General features: G+C 39.6%; 1 protein-coding gene across 1 annotated transcript in view; it reads left to right on the plus strand.

Moving 5' to 3' along the window:
• Positions 1–315: 315 nt before the first annotated feature.
• Positions 316–27,876, plus strand: part of LOC135257880 (saccharopine dehydrogenase-like oxidoreductase) — an 88,195-nt gene continuing 60,634 nt past the window's right edge. The window contains exons 1-2 of the mRNA XM_064341106.1: positions 316–446; positions 25,542–25,659. Coding sequence (XP_064197176.1) covers positions 25,591–25,659 — 69 coding nt within the window. The 5' untranslated portion in view covers positions 316–446; positions 25,542–25,590. The remainder of the gene's footprint in view (positions 447–25,541; positions 25,660–27,876) is intronic.

A 27,876-nucleotide genomic window follows, 5' to 3' on the forward strand; every position in this document is an offset into this window, starting at 1 on the left:
TGTTGCATTAATAAGGGAAAGAAAGGGGCCAGTCTTCAGTTTCATTGTGACCAATCAGACTGGCCCCCTTTCTTTCCTTTATTAATGCAGCAAGGCCATTTTAAACTGGCAGTTAGGTCCTTGACTACACCCACAAGCGTTTTATTCCTTTTTCAAACTGCACTGCAGGTGACAGCTTGTTTCGCAAAATTAGATTGAGTTGGGTCTGCCTTAACATGCCATTAGTTACCACTGAAGTTTTACAATTGTGCTTTCACTGTGAAACTGGGTCCAAAGTCCCAGTTGAGTTACTGAAATGTTTTTTTTAATCCATAGGGTGGGTGTATCCATGATGGAACCTGGCAATCAGCTGTCTATGGTTTTGCAGACAGTGACAAGCTAAGGGCTCTGAGGAAGAAGGCTGGCTACAAACCACTACCTGTAGTAGGGAAGAAAATCAAAAGAAGGTCTGAATGGATCTGTATTCTGTCATAACATAACCCACAATTTTTGCAGAATTAAATGCCTTAACATGTTTGTGTGTATGCATGCGCTTGTGTGGGGTATTGTGAGATATGAAGGTAGTAAACAAAAAGTGGGCACACTTATGTAAAGTCCCTTGACTTTATGGTTTTTTGTGTTTTGGGATAGATTATTCCAGTATCTGGAATCCTGGACAAGGAATAGGACTACCATGTGTGGCTAGTATGACTTATACAGTACCAGTCAAACGTTTGGACACACCTGCTTGAACCAGTTTTTTCATGATTGAAAATGCTTTAATCTTTATAAACTTGTCTATAAACACTTAATATTTCATTTTATGATATCTGTACTTATATAAGCAGATAATCATAAGTGAATTGCATTCAAAAGTTTAATTTTTAAATGAAAATTGAAATCTTGTAAGCTCATTGGGGGCATTGTTTTGTTATTTAAATATCTTGGTATTTATTGGTGTTCATGATGACGTCTATCTTAACAGGTTCTCCAGGACCTGTAGAATTTTTCATATTTAAAAAAAAACAAAGACCACCCGCCATATTTCAAAATGCATGGAATTTATTCCTACATCAGGTTCACCCTTCTACCCTCCATTGGAAATATATGGTACTGCATGTGGTGAAACTATGTAGGAATAAACCCCATGCATTTTGAAATATGGTGGGTGGTCTTTAGTTTATACAGGTTTATACAGTTTAAAGCATTTTGAATCATGGAAAAACTGGTTTAAGCAGGTGTGTCCAAACCTTTAACTGGTACTGTATGTGCCATTGCATAGTCTACCATCTTCTTAAATTTGGCACAAAGAATACAATACCTCTTCCATGAGAACATCAGTCAACTCAGGATGGAAGTGGGAAACGTCTGATTTGTCATTCCACAATATTCCAAAATTCTCAATTGGGTTCAGATCTGGTAAGTGAGAAGGCTATGACATGGATGGATCATTGTCATGCTCTTGGGCCACTATTACTGCTTTGTAAATGGGTGCACTGTCCTCTCGAAAACTGTTTTAACCTGGGGTGAAGATGATCACTCATTATTGTTGAAGGGAATACTAGCTTGATATTTTATCCTCCACTGTTAAGGAAAATGAAAAAACATCACAGTTTCAAAGTTGTGGTGGTCGAATTATCTTACTTGCGGCATCTTGCATCCAAAACATGCATTTTTGACTCTATATAGATTCTGAGATGGGACCAGAGTCAGTTATGCAAGTTAGAAGTCTCAAGTCTTAACTTTCAAGTTCAAGTAAAGTTCCAGGAATTCATGCCCAAGTTTCAAGTGAAGTTCCAAGTTGCTCTGGTCAAGACAAGTTACTAGTTCTCAATTTCAGGTCCTCGAGTAACAATGATACAATTATGTGTATGAGCACTAGGTACCATATAGTTGCTGGAAATTGGCGAGCATTGCTGGGGTGAATGGCCTATTCTCATCATTATGTTATGATATTGTTTCATACATGTGATAGAGCAATTCACCTGTCGCTAAGTTTTGCCCCTCTTGGGTAATAAATAAATAAATGGTCACATTGGCAATTTCTGAAATACCTCAACATGTAACTGACTTAATTTTGAAAAACAAGAGACATATTTCATCAAGAACCAGGCATACAGGATTGCAATATGCAATGTGCTGTTGGATATATATTTTGAGATTATCACCTTTGAGAAACAAACAATATAATTTGATCTGGCAGACATGCCACCATATGAATGTTTTTCTCTGTCTTGAGTTTAAATTGAGATTTGAAAATGAAATTGCAAATGTAAAAGCAAAATTTGTAATGAAAATTTATTGATGTGTAAATGTAAAACCTGCTAACAGCACAGTACCACTTAATTATTGTCACTTTTATCACCACTGCAATGAACTAAAAAAAGGCAACAAATGACCCTTTCTGTGAGAAATGCATTGTCGAGCTCACGCACATACACTGTTGGCGACATTCTAAAGCTCCGTTTTGAACATCCTTAGTATCATGACGAAACAAGACCAGGTTAAAAACTAGTATATGGCTGGACCTGACAGTGTTTCCTCTAGGATTTTTTTCATTAGCGGGGGAAAGGGTTTTGTTGTACCTGGGTGGTGCGTGCGTGCAGCCGGCGTCAGAGTGAATATCGATCTCATAAAAAACACGTTTTCAACGTACAAAAATGCCAAGTTACTCACACATACAAGACCTACACCGTCTATAACTAATTCATTCAGACTGCCAAAATCCAGGCCTGCCATTAAAAGTATTGATATCAAAATGACGCCAAGTTACGGTACTACAAACAATATAGGCTATCTTGCCTCACCGAAATTTAATAACAGTATTCCAAAGCAATGCTACCCAATATTTCCTCAATTCTTTCAAGTCACTTAGCCCTGTGTTTTGTAATCTTACCATATGACAATGTCATGCAAACTTTGTGTCAGATCAAAGTGTCAAATATTTTGTATTGCCTCATGGAACACATTGAAATTCATGTAGAAAACTGCTGATCAGTCACTACAGGAAGCATATTTCTCATATGAATGAGTTATAGACGGTGTATGTCTTGTATGTGTGAGTAACTTGGCATTTTTGTACGTTGAAAACGTGTTTTTTATGAGATATCATTTCTTTTTGCAAAGCGTTTTATTACGAGAGTGAGAAATGCGAAGTGACCCTGTAAGAAACGGTTGTGGATTATGGCTATCCTTGTGTGAATTTGTACAGTCTGATGAGCGTGTACGTTTAGCAGTTTCGGTTTGCTATATATGTAAAACAGTGGCTGTGACAAATGGTGCGGTGGCGTAAGTGTAAACGCATCAGAAAAGGTGAAATATGGCCAGTGTATGTAGGCTACTCACGGATTTGACGGCCATCCAACGAGCCTTGATTGACAAAAGAATCAGCAAGCCCGTAGAATTAGAGCTGCCTAGGTCGCAACTTGTGTACCCTTCTGTCCTGCTCCGTTGTCTGTTATTTCGTGAAGATGCACTTTTAGTGTTTGTAAGGTTTATAAGGCATTTTGATAGGCTTATCTGCAGGTAGGAATCCTCTTTGCTGTTTTGTTAAGCTAGAACCGGAAAAGTTGATAGTGGAGAATAGGAGCAGACGCATATGTCCCAGCAGGCTTTGCATATGAGAAAATAACAACAGTGTGAGATAAATTAGGTGAAATGATGAAATTGCATAGTTGAAACAATATGTTTTTAGCAGAATGGGCATGTAGGTGAAGGTTGACATGATCACAGACTATAGTGCGAAGTAAATGAAGTGACCATGAGCGAGCTTAGTTTCCTTATCTAACGGTATATATAACAGTCTGTATTAAACGTTAGTTGTTGAAGTGGAGGGTTAAATAATGTGTGAAATCTATTGCACTAATGTGTTTTTCTCATGTTCAGTGCTAGTAGTTATATTTATGAGTGAATTTATGAATGCATATGGGTGGCCGTGAGTGAGTTTTGGTAAAGCAAATATAAGCGTAAGAAAACGTTAGTGTAAAAGAGGAAATGATCTGCCTGAGGGCGAGGCGGGATTCAAGCCTTAAACCGGAGGTTTACCAGTCTGTGACTTTGTTAGTGCAGCACCATGCCATAGCTATGCAATGCGTGAAATATCATTAGCAAACCAGCCGGTGGTTTTAAAGAAGAACACAGGCCAGTAAGCACAGAAGAGCTCCCGTTGAATCCATATGGCTTTGCAATATTGTAGCCGGTTAATAACTGAACGTACAGACGGTACGTCATAATGCATATGGCTTAGCAATATTGTAGTCGGTTAATAACTAAACGGTGAACGGCGGGTAGATATGGTGCAAAAGCAATAATTGATAAGTAGTAGACAATTATTAGTGAGGGTCGAAGCAGGTTAAAGAAACGTGTTCCTAGCTGGGCTTGAACCTACGACCCGGTGTTCCCAAGACTGTAACCTTGCCTACTAGGCCACAGGCAGACTAGCTGTTTAAACTGGAAATGTTTCAGAGTAAAAAGGTATGGGTATTTTGCTTGTGTATGCGCGTTTTTGATTGGGTCATGTAGGTGAAGATTTGGCTGTGAAATGTCCAATGGGGAGACATGTTGTTAGTGGGATAGGCGGCAGGAAAAATAAGAATGAAGAAGAAGAAAGAGAAGAAGAAGAAGGAGAAAAACGCAAAATCCCCTTAGTTTGGGGCTTTATTGTGTGGACATGTGAAGTTGTTTATGAATTCTGTCTGTTGAAATGGGGTCAGAATGTACAGAATTTAATGTTTTTAAGGGCTGAGTGTCTGTGACTGTTGTGGTTATTTCTGTGGGGAACCCTGAAAAGTGCCAAACTCTCGGTGCTGTATAGGTATGGGGCATGCCCCCGCCAAGGCGTAACTTGGCGGGATGGCATACCTGCCATCCAAATAGGTCAATTTAAAAATATTAAATAAAATGACACTTGACTGCAAAACAAACATTAGAACATATTTATTGACATCTATTTATTCATGCATAATGCCTCTTTGACCCACTACTTACAGAGGGCACTGTATATTAGCCTCAGTGGCAAAGTGTGCAGCCTGGCTGAGAGCCATGGGTGGAACCTTGTCTTGTCTACCCATTTAGGGTCCCAACCTGATAGCCTGTGCTTAGTCTTTGTTTTCTCTCCTCTCTCCTGTCCTCCTCCACTCTCCTCTCCACTCATCTCTTTCTGCCCTCTCTCCTGCTTCACTCTGCTCTCCTGCTCCACTCACCTCCACTACTCCTGCCTGTGTACTTGTCTAATAAGGTTACATTTGAGAATGAGTAATGTTAGATAATTCTCTCACATCACAAATATTTGATCACGCAAACAGTAAGAACATTAAAATATTGTAGTAGCCACCACTAATGTTACATATTTTAGAACTATAAGGCGTTTCTTTCCCTTCAAAACTTCGGGGCATATGTCAGAACCTTGAGTCCCTCTCTAGCGAAAGTAACGTTAGAGCGAGAGCACATTATCAACCACCTGAGGGGCGGGACGTGTATCGAACCACCTGAACCGCTAGTGTATTTACTTCGTAATTTATTAGAGAGAACTGGACATCGCTACCTATTAAAATGTAAGTGAACCCGTGTTCAGCAGTTGTCTACGATCATGAAAATGCACTTCTTGTACGTCGCTTTGGATAAAAGCGTCTGCCAAATGAATGTAATGTAATGTAAAAGTCCTGTAAAAATACACATAATAAACTGTCTAAATGTGAAAAACCAACTTCATACATATACATTTAGTTATATTAATACAGCCTTATTTACTATATCAACTTTAAGATGAGCAACACACTCAGAATTATCTCATCGCGACCCATTAAACCCAATGGCACAGACGTTGCTTCATAACTGCTTTCCTAACGGCTATTTTGCGTCCTGCGACTTGGGTTACAACTGTGAATATGTACGGATTCCTGGACGTGCCGATATCGACCACCCTTTCTCATATTAACCTCAAATACGCAAGACAGGACACTTACGCCTGGTCCACACCGCTTACCGCGCCTGTGTGTGACGGCTACCTCGCCGAACTGCTGCAGCTCACGTGCATGTGTGTGTCTACACCGCCAGTGTTGCTGCTGCGGCGCTGCTACTGCCAGTCCTATCTTTCTACATTGAGTTTGCCTTTGATAATGGCCATCAATAATAGAATGTTTTACTTCATTTCATTATAAATTTAATTTATATTTAGTTTAGACAGAAAAAGGTTAAGAAGCGTGTGCTCAATTGTAAAAAAAAAATTATATATATTTATATTTTTTTCATGTCTGTGACAGATATAGCCTAGACCTTGAAACTATAGTGAAAGGTGTCAGTTATGTAATGTTGCTGGTATAATGTCAATATGACTATCAACAGTCTTTCACTGTCTATTTTTGCTGAGAACCACACGCCTCACGCGTGAAAAATAGGCTCCACGCCGAAACTGTAGATGACGCACCGCAGCAGCGAGGCTCGAGACGCACCTTTGACACGTGTCTCACGCAGGCTATGTGGCTGCTCTAACCTGTTAACATGGGCGCTGAAATGAAAACCAAGAGTTCCGCGACCGTCACACACACGTGAGGAAAGCGGTGTGGACCGGACCTACGATGAAGCCACACTATATGCGGCGACGGCCGCCTGGCACCGCGCCGCGTCCCCACAATTGGCTGTTTGTGGGCGTGTCACCTATTTTTGACAGACAGTTGTGTTTGTTAAATGTTGACCGGGTTTAATATCATGTTTCATATTCATTGTCCTGTCTGAATAAAAATCATTTTTGCAGTAACCTAGATCTGAATGATGTTAGTCAGCTGCCTAGCTGGGCTGTCTAATGTCTAGCTAGTGAGTAACAACCAACAACAAAAACATTGTCTGGCTAATTAGCCAGCTAATGCCTTCGTAGTTATATCTGGTTAGCTAGCTAGGTGGCTGGTAGAAACAAACAACTAGCAACTAACACATTAGGAAAAAATTTTTTTGTTATTGTTGGTTGTTACTCACTAGCTAGACATTAGACAGCCTAGCTAGGCAGCTTATTACCATTTTTCAGAGCTAGGTTACTGCAAAAAATATTTTTATTCAGATTGGACAGTGATAACTAATAGTAACGGCGATAACTACATAGCAGAGCCACCAACAATTTCAGAGACTGTGTTTTCTGCGTTTTGTCTTATCAGTTTGCTGCGTTCCTCTTATCAGTGTCTCTGTAGGAGATTTGTTAAGTTGAGAAACCCGATAGGGCAATTACGAGTTAGGTCCTCCGTTGTGGAACGATAGAATGTGGAACTAAAATTAGAAAAAAATGGGGACAATTTACTTGACGGATCATTAGATGAAATCAGATTGGTTACCGCGACGCGGTGAGGGGGTCAGAGTTGAACTTTTGCCATCTCCCCCGCGGCCTCGCCGCCTCTCGCTGTGCCGCCGGCAATCCCAACATGCTTTGCGGGGTCTGGCCGACACCTCGCATTCAAAATGAATGGAGGTGGGGCCGCATATAGTGTGGCTTCATCGTTATACCAAAGAGATTCGAATACCAAGAGGTGACACTCCATTGGTTGTGCAATGTAACATCTATGCCCAGCTCCTGAGCCAATCCGCCGCCATTTTGGACTGAAAGTTGATTGTTTACGTTGCTGTGCTGTTGGATTCTGTTGGAGTCATACGCTCACCTTTTCATGTTGACACTAGCGTTTATTAAATAATAAATCATCAGTAATTCCCACTATTACAATCTCACTTTTATGACATTGCAATTATTGAACCACGGACTGGACAGGAGAAACAGATCTAGAAAATCACCCAAATAGTAGTAAGGTGACCAGATTTCTTAAGCGCCATGTCCACGGCCCCATAGAATAAAATCGGGGACTTTTTTGCCGTTGTTGTAAAGTTAACATTACATCTTGTTGAAAATAAAAATGCATTGCCAATTTGCAGTTTATTCACCAAAATCTATACACAGGTGATGGCAAGAGCAGAGTTTGATCTCATGTTAGCTGAAACATGTAACTGCTCAGAATATTTACTTTGGCCATTGTCATTTTGAGAGTAAAACAAGTACATTTAGGCTATCATCATTGTACTAGTCTATGTAATGCATTTTCAGTGGCTATTAAAGGTGGCAACGTGAGTCTAAATACAAATAAATATAATTTTGTTATCATTCTTATCATATTAATAAAATGTCATATTTTTGCTGTCATACCCTATTAGTCAAAGTTCTTGAGAAGAATGACAGTATTTGTATTGACTTATTTCATCAGGGAGAACATGAGCAGGGTCTCTTTAAGACCGTGGCAATGTTTAATCAGGTTGTCTTAACGTTAACGTTAGTTGGATTTTTTCTGCAATACTATTATAATTTAGTCCTATAGCCCACCGTTTGTGAATGGACGGACACAAGCTAGCAATAAATTAACGTTCGTTAGCTAACATTAGCATGTAATTTACAAGAACAGCTAACGTATACCATATAAAATCAAGGGAGTTTTGGCAGGTCTAGTTTAACTGAATAATTAAACTAGACCTAATAATAATGCGTGCTAAATTCTGATTGGTGGCTGGGTTTTTTTGAAGAGTCATGTATAGTCTATCAGCACCTTTAACCTAGACACTGCCTACAAAATTTTCAAATGATTTGGTTGTTTTGTTCATGTGTTATGGGCATTTTCTCCTGCAATACCACCAGCTGTTATAACCCAAATTTTGTGAAAAATTGCACTTCAAATAGTGCCAGCATCCAAGTTTTCTTAGCTGAGTAGCAGGTGGAAATGGGAACCTAACTGCCAAATTTGGTTGCTTCATGATGTAGTTTCTGCTGTGCAAACACTTTTAGTGCAGAAAAATTATAATAGCAGCAATACGTGGGGTCCAAGCTCACTTAGCCAATATTATGCCACTTAAAAAGCGGCCAGTCAGTGGCCAAAGAGAAGTACCCTGTAATACTGTGCACAGCCATAGGTCTCGCCCATGTGGTTAGGCTAAAATGTGGGATGTGGGAACATAACCTAATTGCATTTTCAAAATGTCAGCAATCCAAGATGGTGGTGACTAGTAAGGTACCGATATATGTTCCAGATGATGAAATAAATCACTCCAGCAAGTTTTAAATGCCTAAAAGACATTTTTTTGTGAATTTATGAATTATATATATATATATTTATTTATTTTATTTTTTTTCACCATATAACCAAAAGTACCTAGACACCCCTTAGTCTGGGGCTGTTTTTCATGGTTTGGCCTAGGCCCCTTAATTCCCATGAAGGAAAATTTTAATGCTAGAACATACAATCACATTATAGACTATTCTATACAGATTTGTGGCAACAGTTTGGGGAATACCCATTCCTGTTTCAACATGACAATACCCCCAGGCACACAGTGAGGTCCATATAGAAATGGTTTATGTTGAGGAAGAAGTTGACTGGCCTGCACCTTACCTCAACCCCATCCAACACCTTTGGGATCAATCACTCAATCAGTGCCCGACCTCACTAATGCTCTTCTGGCTGAATGGAAACAAATTCCTGTAGCAATGCTCCAACATATAGAATAAAGCCTTCCCAAAAGAGTGGAGGTTGTGTGGACACACACATGCACGCGAGCCGCAGCAGTTCGGCGAGGTAGCCGTCACACACAGGCGCTGTAAGCAGTGTGGACCAGGCGTAAGTGTCCTGTCTTGCGTATTTGAGGTTAATATGAGAAAGGGTGGACCAACTCCATATTAATGCCCATAATTTTTGGATGTCAGGTGTCCACATATTTCTGACTATGTAGTACCATGTAGTATTCTTAAAATAACAGTGAAATAACAAGACTTAAGACCAGGTTTTTATTGCTCTTAGCGTAAATACTTTCCACTGCATCAAAATAGCCATATGCAACAAATGAATTTGCCATTTAAACAATGTGGGCACTGGGTGGGAAAATCAGTTGCATTCGTCTAAAACTACCAAAGACACTTGCAAAGTCAGTTTCTTTACACATCATAGATCAACTGTTTCTGTCTCTATTCAGTTATGTTACTGTCTATTGTTCTTTAGTTGCTGTTCAGCAATGCTAGTTTTTCCAGCAATTCTGCTGTGAGCTGCCTTCTAGGATGCCAGAGCAAACCATGCTTTCTTGGCCTCTGTGTGTAGTTTTTAGTTGGGAATAATTTGCACATACATTTTTGCTAGCGTTATGAACAGCGGTTGGACTTGTGGCTGTGCAGGGCAGAGAGATCATTAGGGATCCAAGCAGCGAAGCTGGTGGAACCCTATTGTATTTGTTAGGATTATTAGGGGTCCAAGCAGCGAAGCTGGTGCAACCCTATTGTATTTGTTAGGATTATTATTATTATTATTATTATTTTTCTCCGCTAAAAGTGTCTGAGGCTCAGCAACCGTAAGTCCTAGAGCAACCAAATTTGGCAGGTGGGTTTCTATGGCCCCCCACTACTCAGGCACTCGAAATCACCTATGTAGGCCAGATGGTGGCATTATAACAAAGGGTCATGCGTAAAAGGCCATAACTCCCACACCATAAGTTAGATCAACACAAAACTTCATCAACCTATGCATCTGAACGTGCTCTACAACTTTGCCATTGGGACCACCTATGTCCGCCATATTGTTTGCCCGCCATTTTGACTTTCTCGTTGGGGCGTGGAAGCTTTCTCCGCTAAAATGTCTGAGGCTCAGCAACCATAAGTTGTAGACCAACCAAATTTGGTAGGTGGGTTCCTATGGCCCCCCACTACTCAGGCACTACAAATCTCCTATGTCGGCCAGATTGTGGCGCTATAACAAAGGGTCATGCCCGCCATTTGGACTTTTTTATTAGGTGGGGTGCGGAAGAGCTGGAGCTCCAAATCTAAGTGTTACGACATCTAGTAAACTTCTTTACGGCAAGCGACATCCATGGCGACGCAAGTAATCCGACACCGTAGGGTCTAGTTTTTATCAGTGAGGGGAGGGTCTGAACGTCGGGGAAGCAATGGAAGACAGTGCCAGTCAGAGTGCATGCTAGGCTACCAAAAAGTAAAAGCTTTTTGAGAGGATGAATAATTACTTTTCTTGAGCATGGATCCATTTGAAGACAGTATCGGGTGAGTTCGTTTAGTCTTTGAATCTGTCATTATAATGAGAAATAGCTAAACCATTTTATTGATAGTGTTTGAGTTTCTGTGCAAACGCGCGAAAACACGCTGGTATAATAAAACAATGACGGTAATACATATGTACTTCGCTTTGTTCCGTTGCTACCATAACATAACAGACTATCTTGTGTCTACAGCTGCAGTTTCTTGCTGCAATTACTAATATTGAATATAAACAAAAGACGCAATTTATGCTGTGCTCTGCCAATGTCTAAATAAATAATACGGTACTCTGAGCGTAGGAAGCAGGTAGCATGCATGGCGAGTTGATCTTTCGTTTTTTGCTACTAAAGGTTTGTTAGTAAAAGCTTTGAGAGGATGAATCATTACTTTTCTTTGGCATGGATCCATTTGAAGACAATATTGGGTGAGTTCGTTTAGTCTTTAAATCCATCATTATGCTGAGCGAAATCGTATTCTCAATTTAATCTCTAAATTGACTGTAAGCTTAGGGTTGTAACTAGGTAGCTGTTTCGTAGGTGACTTAGTCTTAACTCGTCTTAACTATTGCTTGTATTTTTGCATAGACTGCGTTGTTGCTGTTCTTGTTTGTGTTAGTGTTAATCAGTTTAACCTACAGGGTCCAAGTTGAACTATGCGGTTGTTCCCTGCACTTGGAACGATACTTCTCTCTAGGGTTTTCGACACACTTGTTCCTGATTATGACTGTACACTTTGTTATACGTCGCTCTGGATAAGAGCATCTGCCAAATACCTGTAGTGTAATTTAATATTCCGTAGCAACAAGATAAACCCGACATTAGCTCTAAAATATGCCAATACAGCAGTGAAAACGCTGCTCACTGAATAACGAAATAAACGAGACAAAGTTTTTTTTGTAAAAGCCAGGGAAATGTGTCACACGCATTACTGATTGAGAGGATGAAAGGTGTAATTTGTCAGAATCTCCGCTAGATGGCAGTAGCAACTAAGGTTGTCAAGTGAGGTGACTTGTGCTTGTGCACTCAGCTTGTTGATACAGTGCAAGCTTCGACTCAGTTCACTTCAGTAGCAATAGATGTTCCAATTTGGAAATATTTTATTATAGATAGATGCTGTATTGTTATTAAAGTATGCTGTTTTTAAATCTATTTAAAGGTGAAAGACCTGTTTTAAAGATTATTTAGTTTACAACTGTTTAATTTTTAAAATATATTTAATATATTTTTCTATTGTTTAGTGTTGTTATTATTATAGTCTTAACTCGTCTTAACTATTGCTTGTATTTTTGCATAGACTGCGTTGTTGCTGTTCTTGTTTGTGTTAGTGTTAATCAGTTTAACCTACAGGGTCCAAGTTGAACTATGCGGTTGTTCCCTGCACTTGGAACGATACTTCTCTCTAGGGTTTTCGACACACTTGTTCCTGATTATGACTGTACACTTTGTTATACGTCGCTCTGGATAAGAGCATCTGCCAAATACCTGTAGTGTAATTTAATATTCCGTAGCAACAAGATAAACCCGACATTAGCTCTAAAATATGCCAATACTGCAGTGAAAACGCTGCTCACTGAATAACGAAATAAACGAGACAAAGTTTTTTTTACATTATACCATGTCATTCTACAGTCAACATCTGGGACTAAACATTGAATAAATATACAATCTTACCATTGATTTTACGCGTAGAGGTGTCCCTTTAGTGACTGAGTGGTCATATATTGTCTTGGACAATCCGTTTGTGAAATATACGCGCATTTGTGATGACTGGGTAGGCTACCTTCAAAGATAGCTGTGCGTAATACCACACTTGTTGCTTACGGCATTGTCGCCCTTTTTAGTGCAATTTGGCTTGATTGACAATTCATTTATTCAGTAGATGAGAGTTTAAGCTTTCTAACGATGTATAACATGTCTGATTTTGCTTTTGGAATAGCGTTTTATCGGTCAGCGTAACGGAAAGTTTTCTTATCATCGCATTCACTTGCGCATCTGGGGCAGCATTAAAAGACGCTGCACCTAACGAAACGTTGTCAACGATTTTCATAATTTCTTGGAGAGTACTATTATTATTGAGGACTTTGAGGCATAGCAAAGCCATATCTTTGCTTTTAGACATATCTGACATCGTTTTTTGACGCAAAACAGAAGCGGATAGGACTTTGTCATTGATTTACTATCTCTGTCTCTATACTACTGAACACAGATAAAATGTCATATTGCTATGTAAGTATTACTGCTCAAAATATTTCGGTTACGCGTTATTTTTGAAGTTGAGTGTCTTTAAATAGGTTAGTGGTATTATATAATGTGGATATTGCACACCGTAGTGTTTTTGTGATGCAGCAGTGATGACGAGAGTGTTGGAACATTGCCAAAACATGGTTGACGGTTGAAAATTGTTTTCATATAGTCCCATCCCCATCCGCCATTATGCTGAGATACAGCTAAACCATTTTTATTGATAGTATTTGAGTTTCTCTACAAACGCGCGAAAACACGCTGGTATAATAAAACAATGACAGTCAATATAGCCTATATATATAGTCCGCTTCGTTCCGTTGCTACCATAATATAACAAACTTTCTTGTGTAGCTACAGTTTCTCGCTGCAACTCCTATTATTGAATATAAACAAAAGATGGAATTTATGCTGTAGTCTGCCAATGTCGAAATAAATGATAAGGCAGGCAACTCTGCGCGCAGCTCGCAGGGATGGCGAGTTGATATTTCGTTTTTTGTTTAGTTTTTTCTATGTCGTATTTATTATTTGAAATATGTATTATTATTCTGTCTGTCTCTGAGGCGCTCTGAAGTGTGCATTCTCTGCTAAGCTGAGCAATGGATTGGAATATGTGCCTGACGTAGCGTTGCACGGTATACCGAAACTTCAGCACTTTTTCGGTACTTAAAAAAAAAGAAACTGTTCGGTATTAGAATTTTCTGACATTTGGTAGTTTTGTGTCAAATGTAAAAGCCAGGGAAATGTGTCACACGCATTACTGATTGAGAGGATGAAAGGTGTAATTTGTCAGAATCTCCGCTAGATGGCAGTAGCAACTAAGGTTGTCAAGTGAGGTGACTTGTGCTTGTGCACTCAGCTTGTTGATACAGCGCAAGCTTCGACTCAGTTCACTTCAGTAGCAATAGATGTTCCAATTTGGAAATATTTTATTATAGATAGATGCTGTATTGTTATTAAAGTATGCTGTTTTTAAATCTATTTAAAGGTGAAAGACCTGTTTTAAAGATTATTTAGTTTACAACTGTTTAATTTTTAAAATATATTTAATATATTTTTCTATTGTTTAGTGTTGTAACACTATAGGCCTATGCTTATTAATATGTTGAACAGGCTTCAACTTAAAGGTTGTTAATAAACCAGGTTGTTAATAAACCATGCATTTGCAAATGAGGTCAACCCTTGTGGACATTACGTTTCTGATCTATTAAGGTAATTTCAGTATTGTTAGGTACCGAGTATTGAATCAATATTGTTTCAGTATCAAGTATCGTGATACTAAACCTGGTATCGGTATGAAAGTCAAGATTTTGGTATCGTGACAGCACTAGTGTGACGCCTTTTTTAGTTACAGCATGGAAGCGCTGCAGCTGTACATACACGCCGGGCCATATATGTGCTACGACATCCCATCTAAGTGTTACGACATAGTAAAGGCCTTTACGGGAAGCGGCCAGGACACATCCATGGTGACGCAACTAAGTCATCCGACAGCGTCTCTTAGCACAAAATTGGCCATAAGTCATCAATATTTTATACAATCATCGTGATATTCAGTAGATATGTTGGGTGAAGGCATATGATCATGAGGAAAAAGCCATTTTAAAATCGCTCTGTAGGGGGCGCGATGGTGCCAATGCTTGGACCCCTCCCAACGCCGCTTGCGGCTTTAATTAAAATTGAATTGGATTGTAGACAGGCTGGCGCTTTCATCAACTGAGTCACATGACACAGATCAGTCTGGCAGTCTGGCACTGGCAAAACTGCACATTAGATACAAGGGCTGTGTGTTAGCAAAGATTTGGCAATACGAAACATAACACAATACAACGATTAAATATATTGTAACATATTGTGTTACTACAAACACCACATTGTATTGCGATATTTTATCTAAATTTCAGAAATATATCATGAAGAACACACCTGGATATGCATAAAATCTGATAAAAGAAGTTAACCTCTTTGTCAATTCTGAAGAGGAAAAGAAGAACAGTAAATATTTTTTGATCCACCAATGAAGTTTCACACTGTGTTTGCCAATGTAGGGGCTAAATACCTCTACTAGAATAGAATCGTGACGCAATATAATTAAATTAAATCCGTTTTAACAATCCTCACATTTAGGCACCAAAGAATGCAGGAGATATAAATATATTACCTCATGCGGTGATCAAATGGTGCAAAAGTATAATCAGTCTCATGATTAATCAGTTTCATAAAATTCATTATGAAATAATGAATATGAATTTCCATATTAAATATAAAAAAATCTAAAATAAAATAAGGCTAAGGGAGGATATGAAAGGAGACTAGAGTTTCGTGTGTGTTTACTCATGTATGTTCACCAGCACACATGGTGCTGTTGGTTACTCAAGGTTTTACCAAAAACAAGTAAAATGACCGTTATCCCAGGAAGAAGCTGATCAGAAGTTCGTGGTAAAAACAGGATGATTTATTAGGCAGCCGGCTACGGGAACAACTCAGCGAGAAAGTTCAAAATAGTACTGGTGGGTGATTAGATTTATAGTTTAGAGTGGGTACATTTTGCATAATGTCAGAACTGGAGCGCTGCCTCTGATTGGTGATAAGAGGCTGTGCTTCCTTCCGATTGGACCATTCAAATTCAAACCCATCCTATCTATTCAAACAGGTTCCATTCACATTGAAATTGAAATACAACAGGGGGGCTCGCCCCCTTCCCCCTCGGGGCCCAGCGGAAACTTCCCAAACGCAGAATACACAAAACTGTCTGTTTCCCAACAGTGCTGAAAGACGAACACTCCTTTGTCCTGGAGCGAAATATGACCCAGCATGTGGTTCTAAATCTGGCCTGGAAATCAGGAGAATCAGGGTGTACAAAAGGCTACCAAAGTTAGGTACGTCCAGCTAATCTCAGTGTACCTTGGCATTCTAAATATATGAGACCATATATTGACTGAGTTTATATTAGTGCAGGGGAGAAAGTGACGTGAAATAAGCTAAATGCAACATTACAAACAATCGATTACACTTCCTTGAAAACAAACAGAAGTTTCCTAAGCTAGTGTCAGATATCTAGTGTTTAGATCACTTGGCCTTAGAGAGAAACAGTGAATTGGATACAATATTTTATTGTTTCTAAGAATGTGGTTTGCCCTCCCCTCCACAAACATCGAAACAAACATGATTGGAGCAATTTGGAGCAATTTAAAGTCCGCTGATACCCTAATCTAGGCAGGAGATCTATTGGTCTCACCTCCTGCAGAGTTTGTCTGAGAAGAGACAAACCAGAAGACACAGAACACCATATCGGGTGTCAGAGACCCTGCATGGCTACATTTCGAACACATTCCTTTAAGTGAAATCAGTGAGTGAAAAGTTTAATGTCTATACAGTTTAATGTCTAACAATGGTGTTGAGGCCTCATAGCTGAAGTCTCAATTTTTTAGAACCAATTCGTTTTAAGCAGAAAACCAATGTGGTTTGGTTTTGTTATATGGAAAATATTTGACTGAAGGAAGGAAGGAAGGAAGTTATAACTGTATCTGTCAAATAGACTGATTTTAGCTTTTATTTTCCATGCTTTTATAGGTATTCAAGAGCTGAACTGAAATATAACATATTCATGTTTGACCTTGTTAGAAAGAGAGTTCATTCAAGAATCTTTTGATAATAATAGCATTGTGCTTAGCCATACTTCCAACAACATTCATTCCCATTAATCAATAAGTACATGGTTAGCTTTTAGGTAGGCCAGTCCTTGTCATAAATCAGCCTGACCTCCCCCCTTCCCTTCCACACCATAAATCAGCATCACCCAATCAGGGCAGACATCCTCAAGCCATGCTGGATAAGGTATGTGAGATGGCCAAAGGAAAAAGTTGGAGGAGGCTTGGAGGAGAAGAGTTTTCTCCTTTTATTTTGGTGGTGGTTCCTTGGTTGTGTGTTTTTAGCTTGTTTCCTGTGGTGCTTAAACTGGAAGAGGGTGACACTTTGGCAAGGTCTGGCTTATCTGTCTTTCTCTCTTTTCTGGTATCTATAAATAAATTGTTTAATGTTTTTGTAATATCTTCTGTTTTGTAATTCAGAAGTAGCCTGCATTCAGTAAAGAATGTATGATTTCAATTCATTATTCTAATTGACTGTTTCTTATTTAATCCAATTATTTAATTTTAAAAGCTGATATAGAGTTTGTTCTGACTTGTTGGTTGATTCTACCAGTTTACTGTAGACTGACCTATTAATGAATTCAGCGATTTCATTGATAATTTCCAACAATAATTATTAAATTAAATCACAAAATTTATTTTATATGTAGGTTAAGTGAGGGGTTCTAGCATTCAGTACTGCTTGTGTTCAGTATTCAGAGTTCTGAACAGTTTAGCAAGGGCATTGGCTGTTTTCTGAAACACTGGATTCATAAAATAAACATTTTTAATTAATCCTCGCTTGTCCAACACTAGTTAATGCCTGGGTGTTTGTCAGTCTTACTGCGGGAGTGCAGATGGTTCTATGTAGTGCTCGCTTGTCCAAGGAAACTCTGACTTGGGCACCAACTGGATCTCCGGTGCGCTGTCTGTAGAATAAGCCGATTTCCATTCTGGTTTTCTTCCATCCTTGCTGGAGCTGGAAAGCTGTGCTTTGCTTGCCGTCACAGGAGAGTACATAGACTACGTGCGTTTAATTTGCTGTGTTGCAGAACCCTTGTCCCTTGACGGATAAGTTTCTTTAGCTTACTTATAGTATAGCTAAGTTTTAAACTGCTTGGTCGTGGCTATAACCAGAGAGAGACGGTGTGTCTCTCCGCTTGTTCCTTTACAGGCAGGCCTTACTTTCATTAGGTCCGTGCCTTGAGACCATGCTTGCTGCACATATTTTCTGTTCAGCAGCAAAGAGAAGAATGGCAAGAGACCCCTATAGAAGTGCAGGAAGTACTCAGTCCATGTGATCAGTCTGTCTAACTGTGATCATGTGATGGCTGTTCAGCACAAAATGGCACCAAGGTTGATATGTGATCTTGTTCAAAGTATGAAATGATAGACTGCTTCCTATCCATCTTGCTGGTAATATCTCCAAAAGACATCCAGTGGATAGTGAGTGTGGCTTGTCTCAAGACTGTACTAATTGTGATAGGGGAGTGCAGTGATAGGGAATTTAACTGTCAGCCGTAACATGGGAGTCACTTCCAGTGTTATGCCAAATATACTGGGAAAGTTGCACTGTAGTTGTGGGTGTAGAGCATGTGTTCTATGGGTTTGGGGCAATTTTATAGAAATCAACTTAGTTTCACTGACACTACTAACGTTCAAGGGCTATACTCATATATTGCTTGCGCTCTGTAGTTGCTGTTGCTTCAAGTGACTCCCCCCCCCCCCCCTTTGGCTTGGTAGAGGTACGCAGAGGTGAAAAATTATTGAAACGTCAGAGGTGTCTCACTGGTAGATGCTTCCCCCCTTACCACTACAGCCATGATTATTCCTAGGTCTCCCTGACCTTTCCCTCCAGTTGTGATTGGAGCTATGATGGGAATGGCGGTTTCTGGATACGCTTGCCTGGTACAGTCCTGAGACTGGTATCTCACAGCTTTCATAAGGTGAAGGAGCACTTGCTGAGGTGGAGGAAGGATAAAGTTATAAAAGGAATAGGCCTTTAAAATGTGTTTGTCTTCTTGGCCCCAACAATGTTTGCTGGCAAAGTATGTATTTCACAGCCTCTCATAATAATAACGAAGGTCCTCTCACTGACAATGTTTTACCTCATCGGCCACCTTTATTTCAACCATGGAGTCAGCCTGAATGGTATACTCTTCAACCAAAGCTTGGCAAGGCTTGTGGTAGCTTTCACTGATCAGAGAGGGCTGTTACTCTGTGAAGCTGTGAACTTATCTGATGCTTGTTTTCTGTATGAGAGAGATAAAAGAGAGGGCATAGTTAACCTCACGAAAGGTAGCTCTCAACGCTACTATTGGGGCTAGGAGGGTCAAACTGTTCTATGTCACTTGCTAGAGCATGGAACCATTTCCAATAGGAATAATCAGTGGTGCAAGGTTCTCCTCTTTCTGGTGGAGGTGAACCTGTGGAGTCCACAGGGGTGGACAGGCAGCTGGATGCACATTTTGAGCAATGTTCCCCCCTATCATTGCTTCAAATTGAGCACATTCCAATTTTGTTCCTCCCATAAAGTAATCCTGCCTCATATTTTTATTTCCCATGTGCAGAACTGAACCTTACATTTGGCTATATTTAACTCTCTGGGGTCTAAGGGTAAAATGAGGCACACTGGTGATTGTGCGATGCTCTGACATTTGTGTACATTTCATCAACTTTATATACAGTGATTCCAAAGTGTTTCATATCTTTGTTTTCAGCACAAACTCAGCTACAACAATATGGCAGCAGTAAGTAGGTCATAATAATGTGTGGATTGTAAACTGCTCTAAGAACACACAAACTGTAAACAGTAGTTTTGAACATGCACAGGAATGTTGTAATAAAACACACTAAACAATTGTGAATAAGACTTTTGGTCACTGAAATGTGTTCTTCGAGGTCTTGGGTATCAAAAGATGACAAAATATTTTAGCAAATCCAATGAGAAATAAAATAAAATAAATTGCTAAAAGTTAGTGTTGTGACTACTATTTTTCAACACCAGGTGAGAATGGGAGGGCAAATGGCCTTTCTGTAATGAATATGCATTGGGTAGGAATACCTGCCAGCTAAGGAGGCTATTCACACCTGGCCGCATGCCTCCCCACCACTAAGACAAAGACTCAGTGAGCCATTTAGAAGACAGAAACAAAGACAACTTTTGATTTTAGAACATTTATTGAAGTAAACTGCATGGAAGATGAGATAAGACTGGTGTACTCTTGCAACGTCTGCCTGGCCTCTTAGCTAGTGGTGAACTAGGCCGTGTTTCCTGATCAACATCTCTGCAAATATAATAAAAACAAAATTGTTAGGAAATGTGAAATCAAATCAAACTTTATTTATATAGCACATTTCCTTCAACAGGTGAAAATTAAATGTGCTTTACAAAAAAGGGACAAACCACTAACTAATGAAAACAAAATTTATGAAATGTGACATCATATACAAACAAAGAACCAAACAAACACAACCAAACGCAGAGAGGTAACCTATAATTTTGAGAAGCAATGGTTAGAATCATTCGTAGTGTGGGAATTTACAAGCGCGCATATTAGTGAATATTCCTACAAACACACAGAGAATGTAATACAGCACACATTTACAAACAATGCAAGCTATCAACGAAAAAACATTAGCTTAACTAAATAAACACTGATATTCCAACTAAACTACACGCAACTCATCAATAACAATGCCTCAATCTGAACTAGGCTAGGTCTGTTTAGCTAAGTGGTTATTTTATTGCTATTTCCCGAACTTACTTAGAGTATGCTAATATCGATTGTGCAAGGACGTCAGTTTTAGAATCCTAGCCACGCCACTACACGCCAGGCATGAGCTATTTATTACGAATATGATCGAAAAACATACAGTCTACCTGATACTTCTAACACAACCAGACGCAGAGAGCCTAGCCCATCATTTTGAGATGCAATAGTTTGAATCGTTCTGTGGTGTGGGGATGGCTGGTTTAAGCAGCCACTCCTGCCCTGGGTCAAGCTAATTAGACCTGGCCAATTGGATAATTGGTTAAGAATTAGATAATTGGCCAGGCTAATTGGACCCAGGAACAGGAGTGGCTGCAGGTTAAATCTGCCATCCCCGCCCACACAGGGGAGCTTCGGTCATGACTGTTTTAACATCTGCTCCTTGGCGTTAACATCTTGCCAAACCCTCGTTAATAAAATCTGGACTGTTGGAACATCATCTCCCTGTGTCTCTGTGCTGGAGGGCCCCAAAGAAAGCCACTTCGGTGACCTCTGGCAGGCGTGTTTGTCACACGTTCGTAGTGTGGGAATTTACAAACGCGCACATTGCTGGATATTCCTACAAACACACAGATACGTTGCAATACAGTACACATTTACCAATATGATCATAAGAAATATACTTACGCATGAAGTTGATCCTCAGCTGGATCAGTTCGCTGTTCGAAATGACACCGCTCTTCATCAGTGTCTGCTTCCAGAAGGACCATTTTCCAAAATTAAACGAAATGTTCACCTCAAAAGAAGTGAATTAGGCGACACTCTGTGACATTCTATCCCGCTTTCGCACACTTGGCATTTCTCACATGGATCTCGCATCGCCCCTCCTTTAGTCTCCTTCTATGAAGAGTAATTATAATGTTGTTAACATGTGAATGCGATTTGGGCGGACTTCCTGCTGAGCGAAATTCACATAGTAATGAGTAAAGTTTAGCGAAGCATACATGATCTAATTAATCAAATTTGGAACATTTAAAACAATTTATATTATTTGCCAATGGGCGCATTGGAAAGTCGCGATTCTAAGGTTTCTGTCAATGTTTTTGTTGCGTCTGTATGATAACAGCACGTGAAGTTAATCATCCAAATAGAAACGAAAGTTAATTTCATCTTGTCGAGCTCCGCCGGCGGAGCTCTCGACCCCAGAGGGTTAATTTCACTTGCCAGGTTTCTGTCCACTTCTGGGTCTTCTTGGATTACTTTAGTAGATTCCAAACTATTAGCTGGGCCTCCCAGATTTGTATCATCTGCAAATTTGACTAATGTAATTTCTATGTCATTGATATAAATGAGGAAGAGCAGTGGTCCCTGCACTGATCCTTGTGGGAATCCACTTACAACCGTATAGGACAGTATAACAGTATAGCTAACATGTTTACTTTGAGTTTTAAACAGCTGGCCGTGGCTATAACCTGAGAGAGAGTGCATCTCTCTGCGTGTTCCATTATAGGCAGGCCTTAGCTTTCTTTAGGTCTGTGTCTTGAGACCGTGCTTGCCGCATGTCTCTCCTGTTGAGCAGAAAAGAGAAAAATGGCAGAGAGGTATCTACAAGAAGTACCCAGTGTAGGAATTACAGAACGTTTTATATGTGGTCCCCCCCTTTTTAAGGGACCAAAGGTAATTGGACAATTGGCTGCTCAGCTGTTCCATGGCCAGGTGTGTGTTACAACTACAATGTCCTGGATCACGAACTCTTGACCACAAGTTCATAAAATCTAAGGGTGGATATGTAGAACTACTCAAGATCTATGAAGCAAAAACTAAGCAGTGAACCAGCGTCTCCAAATCTATCCAAAAATTATGTATTGCTGTAAATCACAACATATTCACGTATTTCTCTAGAAATCAACTGTTTTGACTCCAGAAACTCACTGTTGCATCATTTTCAAGTGGGAATTACAAGCTTTCCATCAGTACAGTGGCCTAAAATATCTAGGGGTCCTGAAACATATCCAAAACGTCTCCAAAAATGAATAAAATGCCTTTTGTCCATTATAAAGCATATACATGTCCCTTTTATAAAGGTTTAAAAAATAATAATGCAGAAACATGATAACACAATGTGGTACAGTACCTAAATGTGTAATCATAACTCTTGTATGTTATTCTACAGTATGTGATGTTTTCCTCTATGGGGATGGGACGACATTAAAACAATATTCAACCGTCCACCACGTTTTGGCAATGTTAGAGTTCAGGTCACATCCGGTTCATTAAACACAAACACTACTCAGCAAACAAAAGCAGACTTACATTACAGTGTCAAATATCCTCATCATAAAATACCATTAAAATATTTAAAGACACACAATTTAAAAAATGACGTATATAACCAAAATATTTTCAGCAGTAACACTTACATTTGGGTTCAGTAGATAGAGACAGAGACAGAATCAATGTTGTCGTTCCCCAGTTCCCCAACTTAGTCCAGAAAACAGTATATCATCTAGGTCTATCAGCAAACATATGCCTTAGCCATGCTTAGAATCAGCTATTCCAAAAGTAAAAAAAGACATATTATACATTGTTAGACAATTTATTCTGTCACTTATTGGACTGATTAATTGTTGATCAAGCCAGATTCTACTACAAAGGACGACAACACCGTAAAGAACATGTGGTATTACGCACAGCAATTTTGGAAGGTACCCAGGTATCACAAATTAGTGAATATTTTGCAAACAGACTGCCCACTCAGTCTTGAAAGGGACATCTCTACACGTAAGACCAATAGTACGGTTGTATGTTTATTCCATATTTATTCATTGATATTGACAGTAGAATGACATGGAATAATTTTTGAAAAATTCCTCTTGTTTATTTCAGTGTTCAATGAGCAGCGTTTTTCACAGCTGTACCGGCATACCTTTGGCTATTGTTTCCATTATCTTGTTGCTATGACGGAATACAAATTTTTAGTGGTAAAAGAATGTTTTAATTTATGCCCAAATAAACACTATTGTCCAGCGTGTCATGTGTGGAGGGTGTAGTTACAGATGAGAATGCAGGGAGGGGGTGCTTGGTAAATAGACAACCAGCACGACAATGGTGGCACTCGGCAACTCCGTCTTCGGTATAGACGCTTTCATCGGATGCACGCGCGTTGCCAAGGTTATGCGCTTGGCCCTAAGTTAACTTCCGCTCTGTGTTTGTTTATTATTGGGTTTGTGTTTACTGGCTAATATGACACCGATTACAAACGGAGTGAAAGTTAAACTGATGAGCAGACTGATGTTGGGCTCAGGTTGTTGTGCTGTGGGGTGCGACCTGACCTCAGGAACAAACTACATTTAGAAAATTTGTGAAAATACATACTTTAACTTTGTAACCCCAGTAGGAAATTGTGAAACTAATTGCAACCCAGAACAGTTATGGATTATGCAAGGAATGTATGATGCTCAGCAAGGTGCAATACTGTCAACAGTTATCTGTTTCTGTCACTTGTTTTTCTGGTAGTGTAACGTTATCGCATTTGAGTTTGGCCAAGTAACGGTTCTTTTTTTCGACTGGTAACCTCAAATAATACTGGCTAGACATAGTTTTAACTAGCTAGCTAACGTAATTTACTTGTTATTTATTTTGCTTGTTATCAGAAATAGTCTAGAGGGACTCTGTTGTTATTGATTGTTTGCGGAAGTCTGCCGGAAGTTAAGTTTGGACCAGAACAACGCACATGCGCAGTAATGTTTATGTTGTTACCGTTGAAAGCATCTATAGTTGTGCTGAATCATCTACTAGGAGCACAGAATGTCTGAATTGAGCAATCTAGGCTCATCGGCGTACCGACCACTAGGGGCATTGCACGAAGTGGTTAAATAGAACACTCCTATATGTGTGAGGATTGACCAGATATATGGCATCTGGTCAAAGGGGTTAATCAATGTCTGTTTTTTCATTTTAAAATTATTGTGAAAGAAGATGAGGTGGTCCACATGTTTGGCTTTCAAAACACTTCTCTGAGCAGTTATGATTTCTCTGCAATATTTTTCATGGGATACCAAGGGCTCATTCCAGTCGCTTATTGTATGTGTCCTTGTTTCCTCAGCCCTAAACTAACCTTAGAAATCGATCAAGGTTTTTAAGGACATTTCAACCCATTAAATGCTCCTTGACGGATCTAGGAACTGGGAAGTATTTTTTTCAGAATGCGTGATGTATAAATGATCAACATGCAGATTCACTTCTCCCCACTGCCCACATCTGCAATTGATGCCAACAATTAGACAACCTCTTTCTCCCAACAGTGTGTTTCACATATCAGAGGATTGTAAAATAAAAATATTAAGTTTTCATTTTATCTCCAGATTTATTGTGTCCTTAAAAACTACACAACATAACCTTTATGCCACCAAGCTCTCACTAGCCAACAACAGAGAGTTTGATAACATAAATATGGGTATAAAACGTTTTACAACTGATATGTGAACCATGCCATTTGGAGAAGGAGGTTGTGTAATCTTTTGCTCATGAGAAGATAATGTACAATGGAAATCCCATTGTTTCAAACCATTTCCTTGGTCCAGTCACTTTTTAGTGGTGGGTGGGACTTTAACACTCTACACACATTTCCTCAATTCCTCCATCCTTGCGTCCTTTCCTCACTCTTTAGCTCCCCCAAAGGAGGACGCAAGGAAAGGACGTGTGGAAAGGATGCAAGGAGATAAAATAAGCGGTTGGAATGAGCCGGAAGACACGGCTTGCTGGTCCTTTTCCTTATTGGTTTTTTTGAGCTGACGTGCAGTAGTGTTTTCAGTATTTCACTTTTAGAGTGGAGAAATGTGAAATAGGTAATGTTAGCAAACAAGAAAAGTCTCAGACATTACCTAATGTTAACATACTTCATAACTGTGTGTGTGTGTTCTCACAGGAGTACCCTGTTCTTCAGTAAGGAGATTGAGCAATATGCTGTGCCCTTCATGGGGGCTGACCCCTCAGTGGTGAAAAGAACACAGGGCTTTCTGCATAAGGAGTACCAGGAGTCACCAGTAAGTTTTACCTCCCCCACTATCTTCCTTGGTGCAGTCCTGCTTCTCTTCCCACTTCCTGCTTTTGCCAGTGAGCTCCACGCTTTGACATAACTCATTAGAGACTAGGGCACCAGCACATGATTTGTAAATAGTGAAAGGTAAAATGTGTTAGATGTTCTCTACTTCAGAAATTGATCGTTTATCAGAAGTATGTAACTGAACACTTTTTAAAATTTCCAGCAAGATTTTTTTTTGCTGCATTAGGGATTTGAAAAGTTCTGTTTTCAAAAAGATGCAGTTTGAAAATATTTCATGAGCCACATTGTATCACATTTGGACCATGCCACTGCCGACTGGCTGGTAGCTCCATATAGGGTAGCAATCAAATATTGATTGCGTATTTCCTTGCTATTGAGTGACCCCCACTGGGCAGTGGGGTTTCTGCATGAATACAGGTGCAGGTGCAGTTGCAGACAGCTGGCCTTTCCAAATTATGGTTGGAATTGACATACTCAGTACTCACATTAGGTGCAAAATGTATAAAATATAAAGAAGTAAATAAAAAAATTAATATTAAAAAAATAATAAAGAAAATTTTTCAGCATATGGAGTGTGAAGATGACTTAAAGTGAAAAATCTTTAAGAGAACAAATAATTGTTAAATCCATAATACTGGTAATTTTTTTTTTTTTTTAGAAAAATCCCTTTAGTAGAACAACAAAGGCTCGAAATTACAGCCTATTTATAGCTGACCTTTCAGTCAGTGCCTTACTTATTTGACAACCGTAATGTAAACATCCACGGGCCCTTGTGGAACTGCTCATTTTGTCCTTGCGGAAATCAAAGGTTTTCCGTTTCTGCCTGGTTTGGTACTTTTGTGGTCTGCAATAAAAAAATTGTATCAACATGAGTCTGACAGTACAATGAATGTGTGCTAGTAAAACATCTGGAATTGTGAAGGCTATGTGTTTTAATATACTAAGGCAGTCAAATGCAGGCCCTCTATTGGTGGCTTTACCACTGCGTACATATGAACATTAATCATATGGGGCACACAAGCAGCCACACAAGAATGTTTGGCGGATGTCTCTGGCGAAACTGCATTAACATCTGAGTTACATGTGTAAGTAAAATTTCAGTTTTCCCAATTAACTCTGTTGTCCCCTCACAACTGGACATATTCTTCCATGGCACGCACACTGGTGGAGTTGTAAGAATTCCACTGCTGTACATGAGTGGAGCTGACTGGAGCCATAAAATGCCCCAGGATGGGTACAGCAGCTGGAAGCTGCATGGGCCTGTCTTTTTCGACCCATGGGGAAGCAGTCTTCAAATGGCTTATCCTCCTGGAAGAGTTGGAGGAATCAGGTGACAGGATATTACGGTCTTAGAGCTGTGGCCATACCAGGTGGAGGGTCAAGAAGAACTTCAATTGGGGGCCATAAACGGCTGCTCTGAAATTCATGGACAATGGCCCAGGCTCTCCTGGGTCAGACAAAACTACTACCATGGACTGAAAGAATGCATCATATGTATTTGCATGCAGATAACTAAGGATGATATGATAAATGTGGGGGACTGAATAATATCATACATAGACAAGCACACTGAACGGGTATGACATGGTATGTGGGGTTATGAAAGCATAGTATATTTATACATATGTATGCCTACATAAGTGTCTGGGTCATAGATGGGTCACCACCATGGACTCTCGTAGAGAAGTATTTGGAGAATTGATTGGTAAAATCATAGGATCACGTGCCATCGTACAAAGCATCTTATTACTGTCACTGGATTTTGATACTTCTCCTATGTCTACAGAGTAGGGGGGAAGTGCAGTTTCTCTCTTTCTGGAAGAGTAGGGGGGGTTTCTTGGTGGGGTAGATGTTACCGGCCTATTCGTGTCCAGACCTTATTTAGGCAAACCCAGGGAGCTGTGGGGTGTGGAAGGCTTTCTCAGGATTGGATTTAAGGGAAGTCCAAAGAAACATTCGGGGAGAATCTGCTTAACAGTTCTCCTGGTACCATAGTCTTTGCTGTACAGAATATTTGGGCATTCATCAATACTCATTTTATGTTCCTTTTCTTTGTCTTAGTTTGTTACATTGTATGTCTTTTCTTTTCATAGCAGTCTTTTGTCTTGCTTTGTAAAATAAAATGTTCACCTTTTCCATCATCGAAACTGCCTATCTTTGGTTATTGCCAACGGTCATATTGTGTCACAATGAACAG

Source organism: Anguilla rostrata, chromosome 6, assembly GCF_018555375.3.
Source record: "Anguilla rostrata isolate EN2019 chromosome 6, ASM1855537v3, whole genome shotgun sequence".
NCBI lineage: Eukaryota > Metazoa > Chordata > Actinopteri > Anguilliformes > Anguillidae > Anguilla > Anguilla rostrata.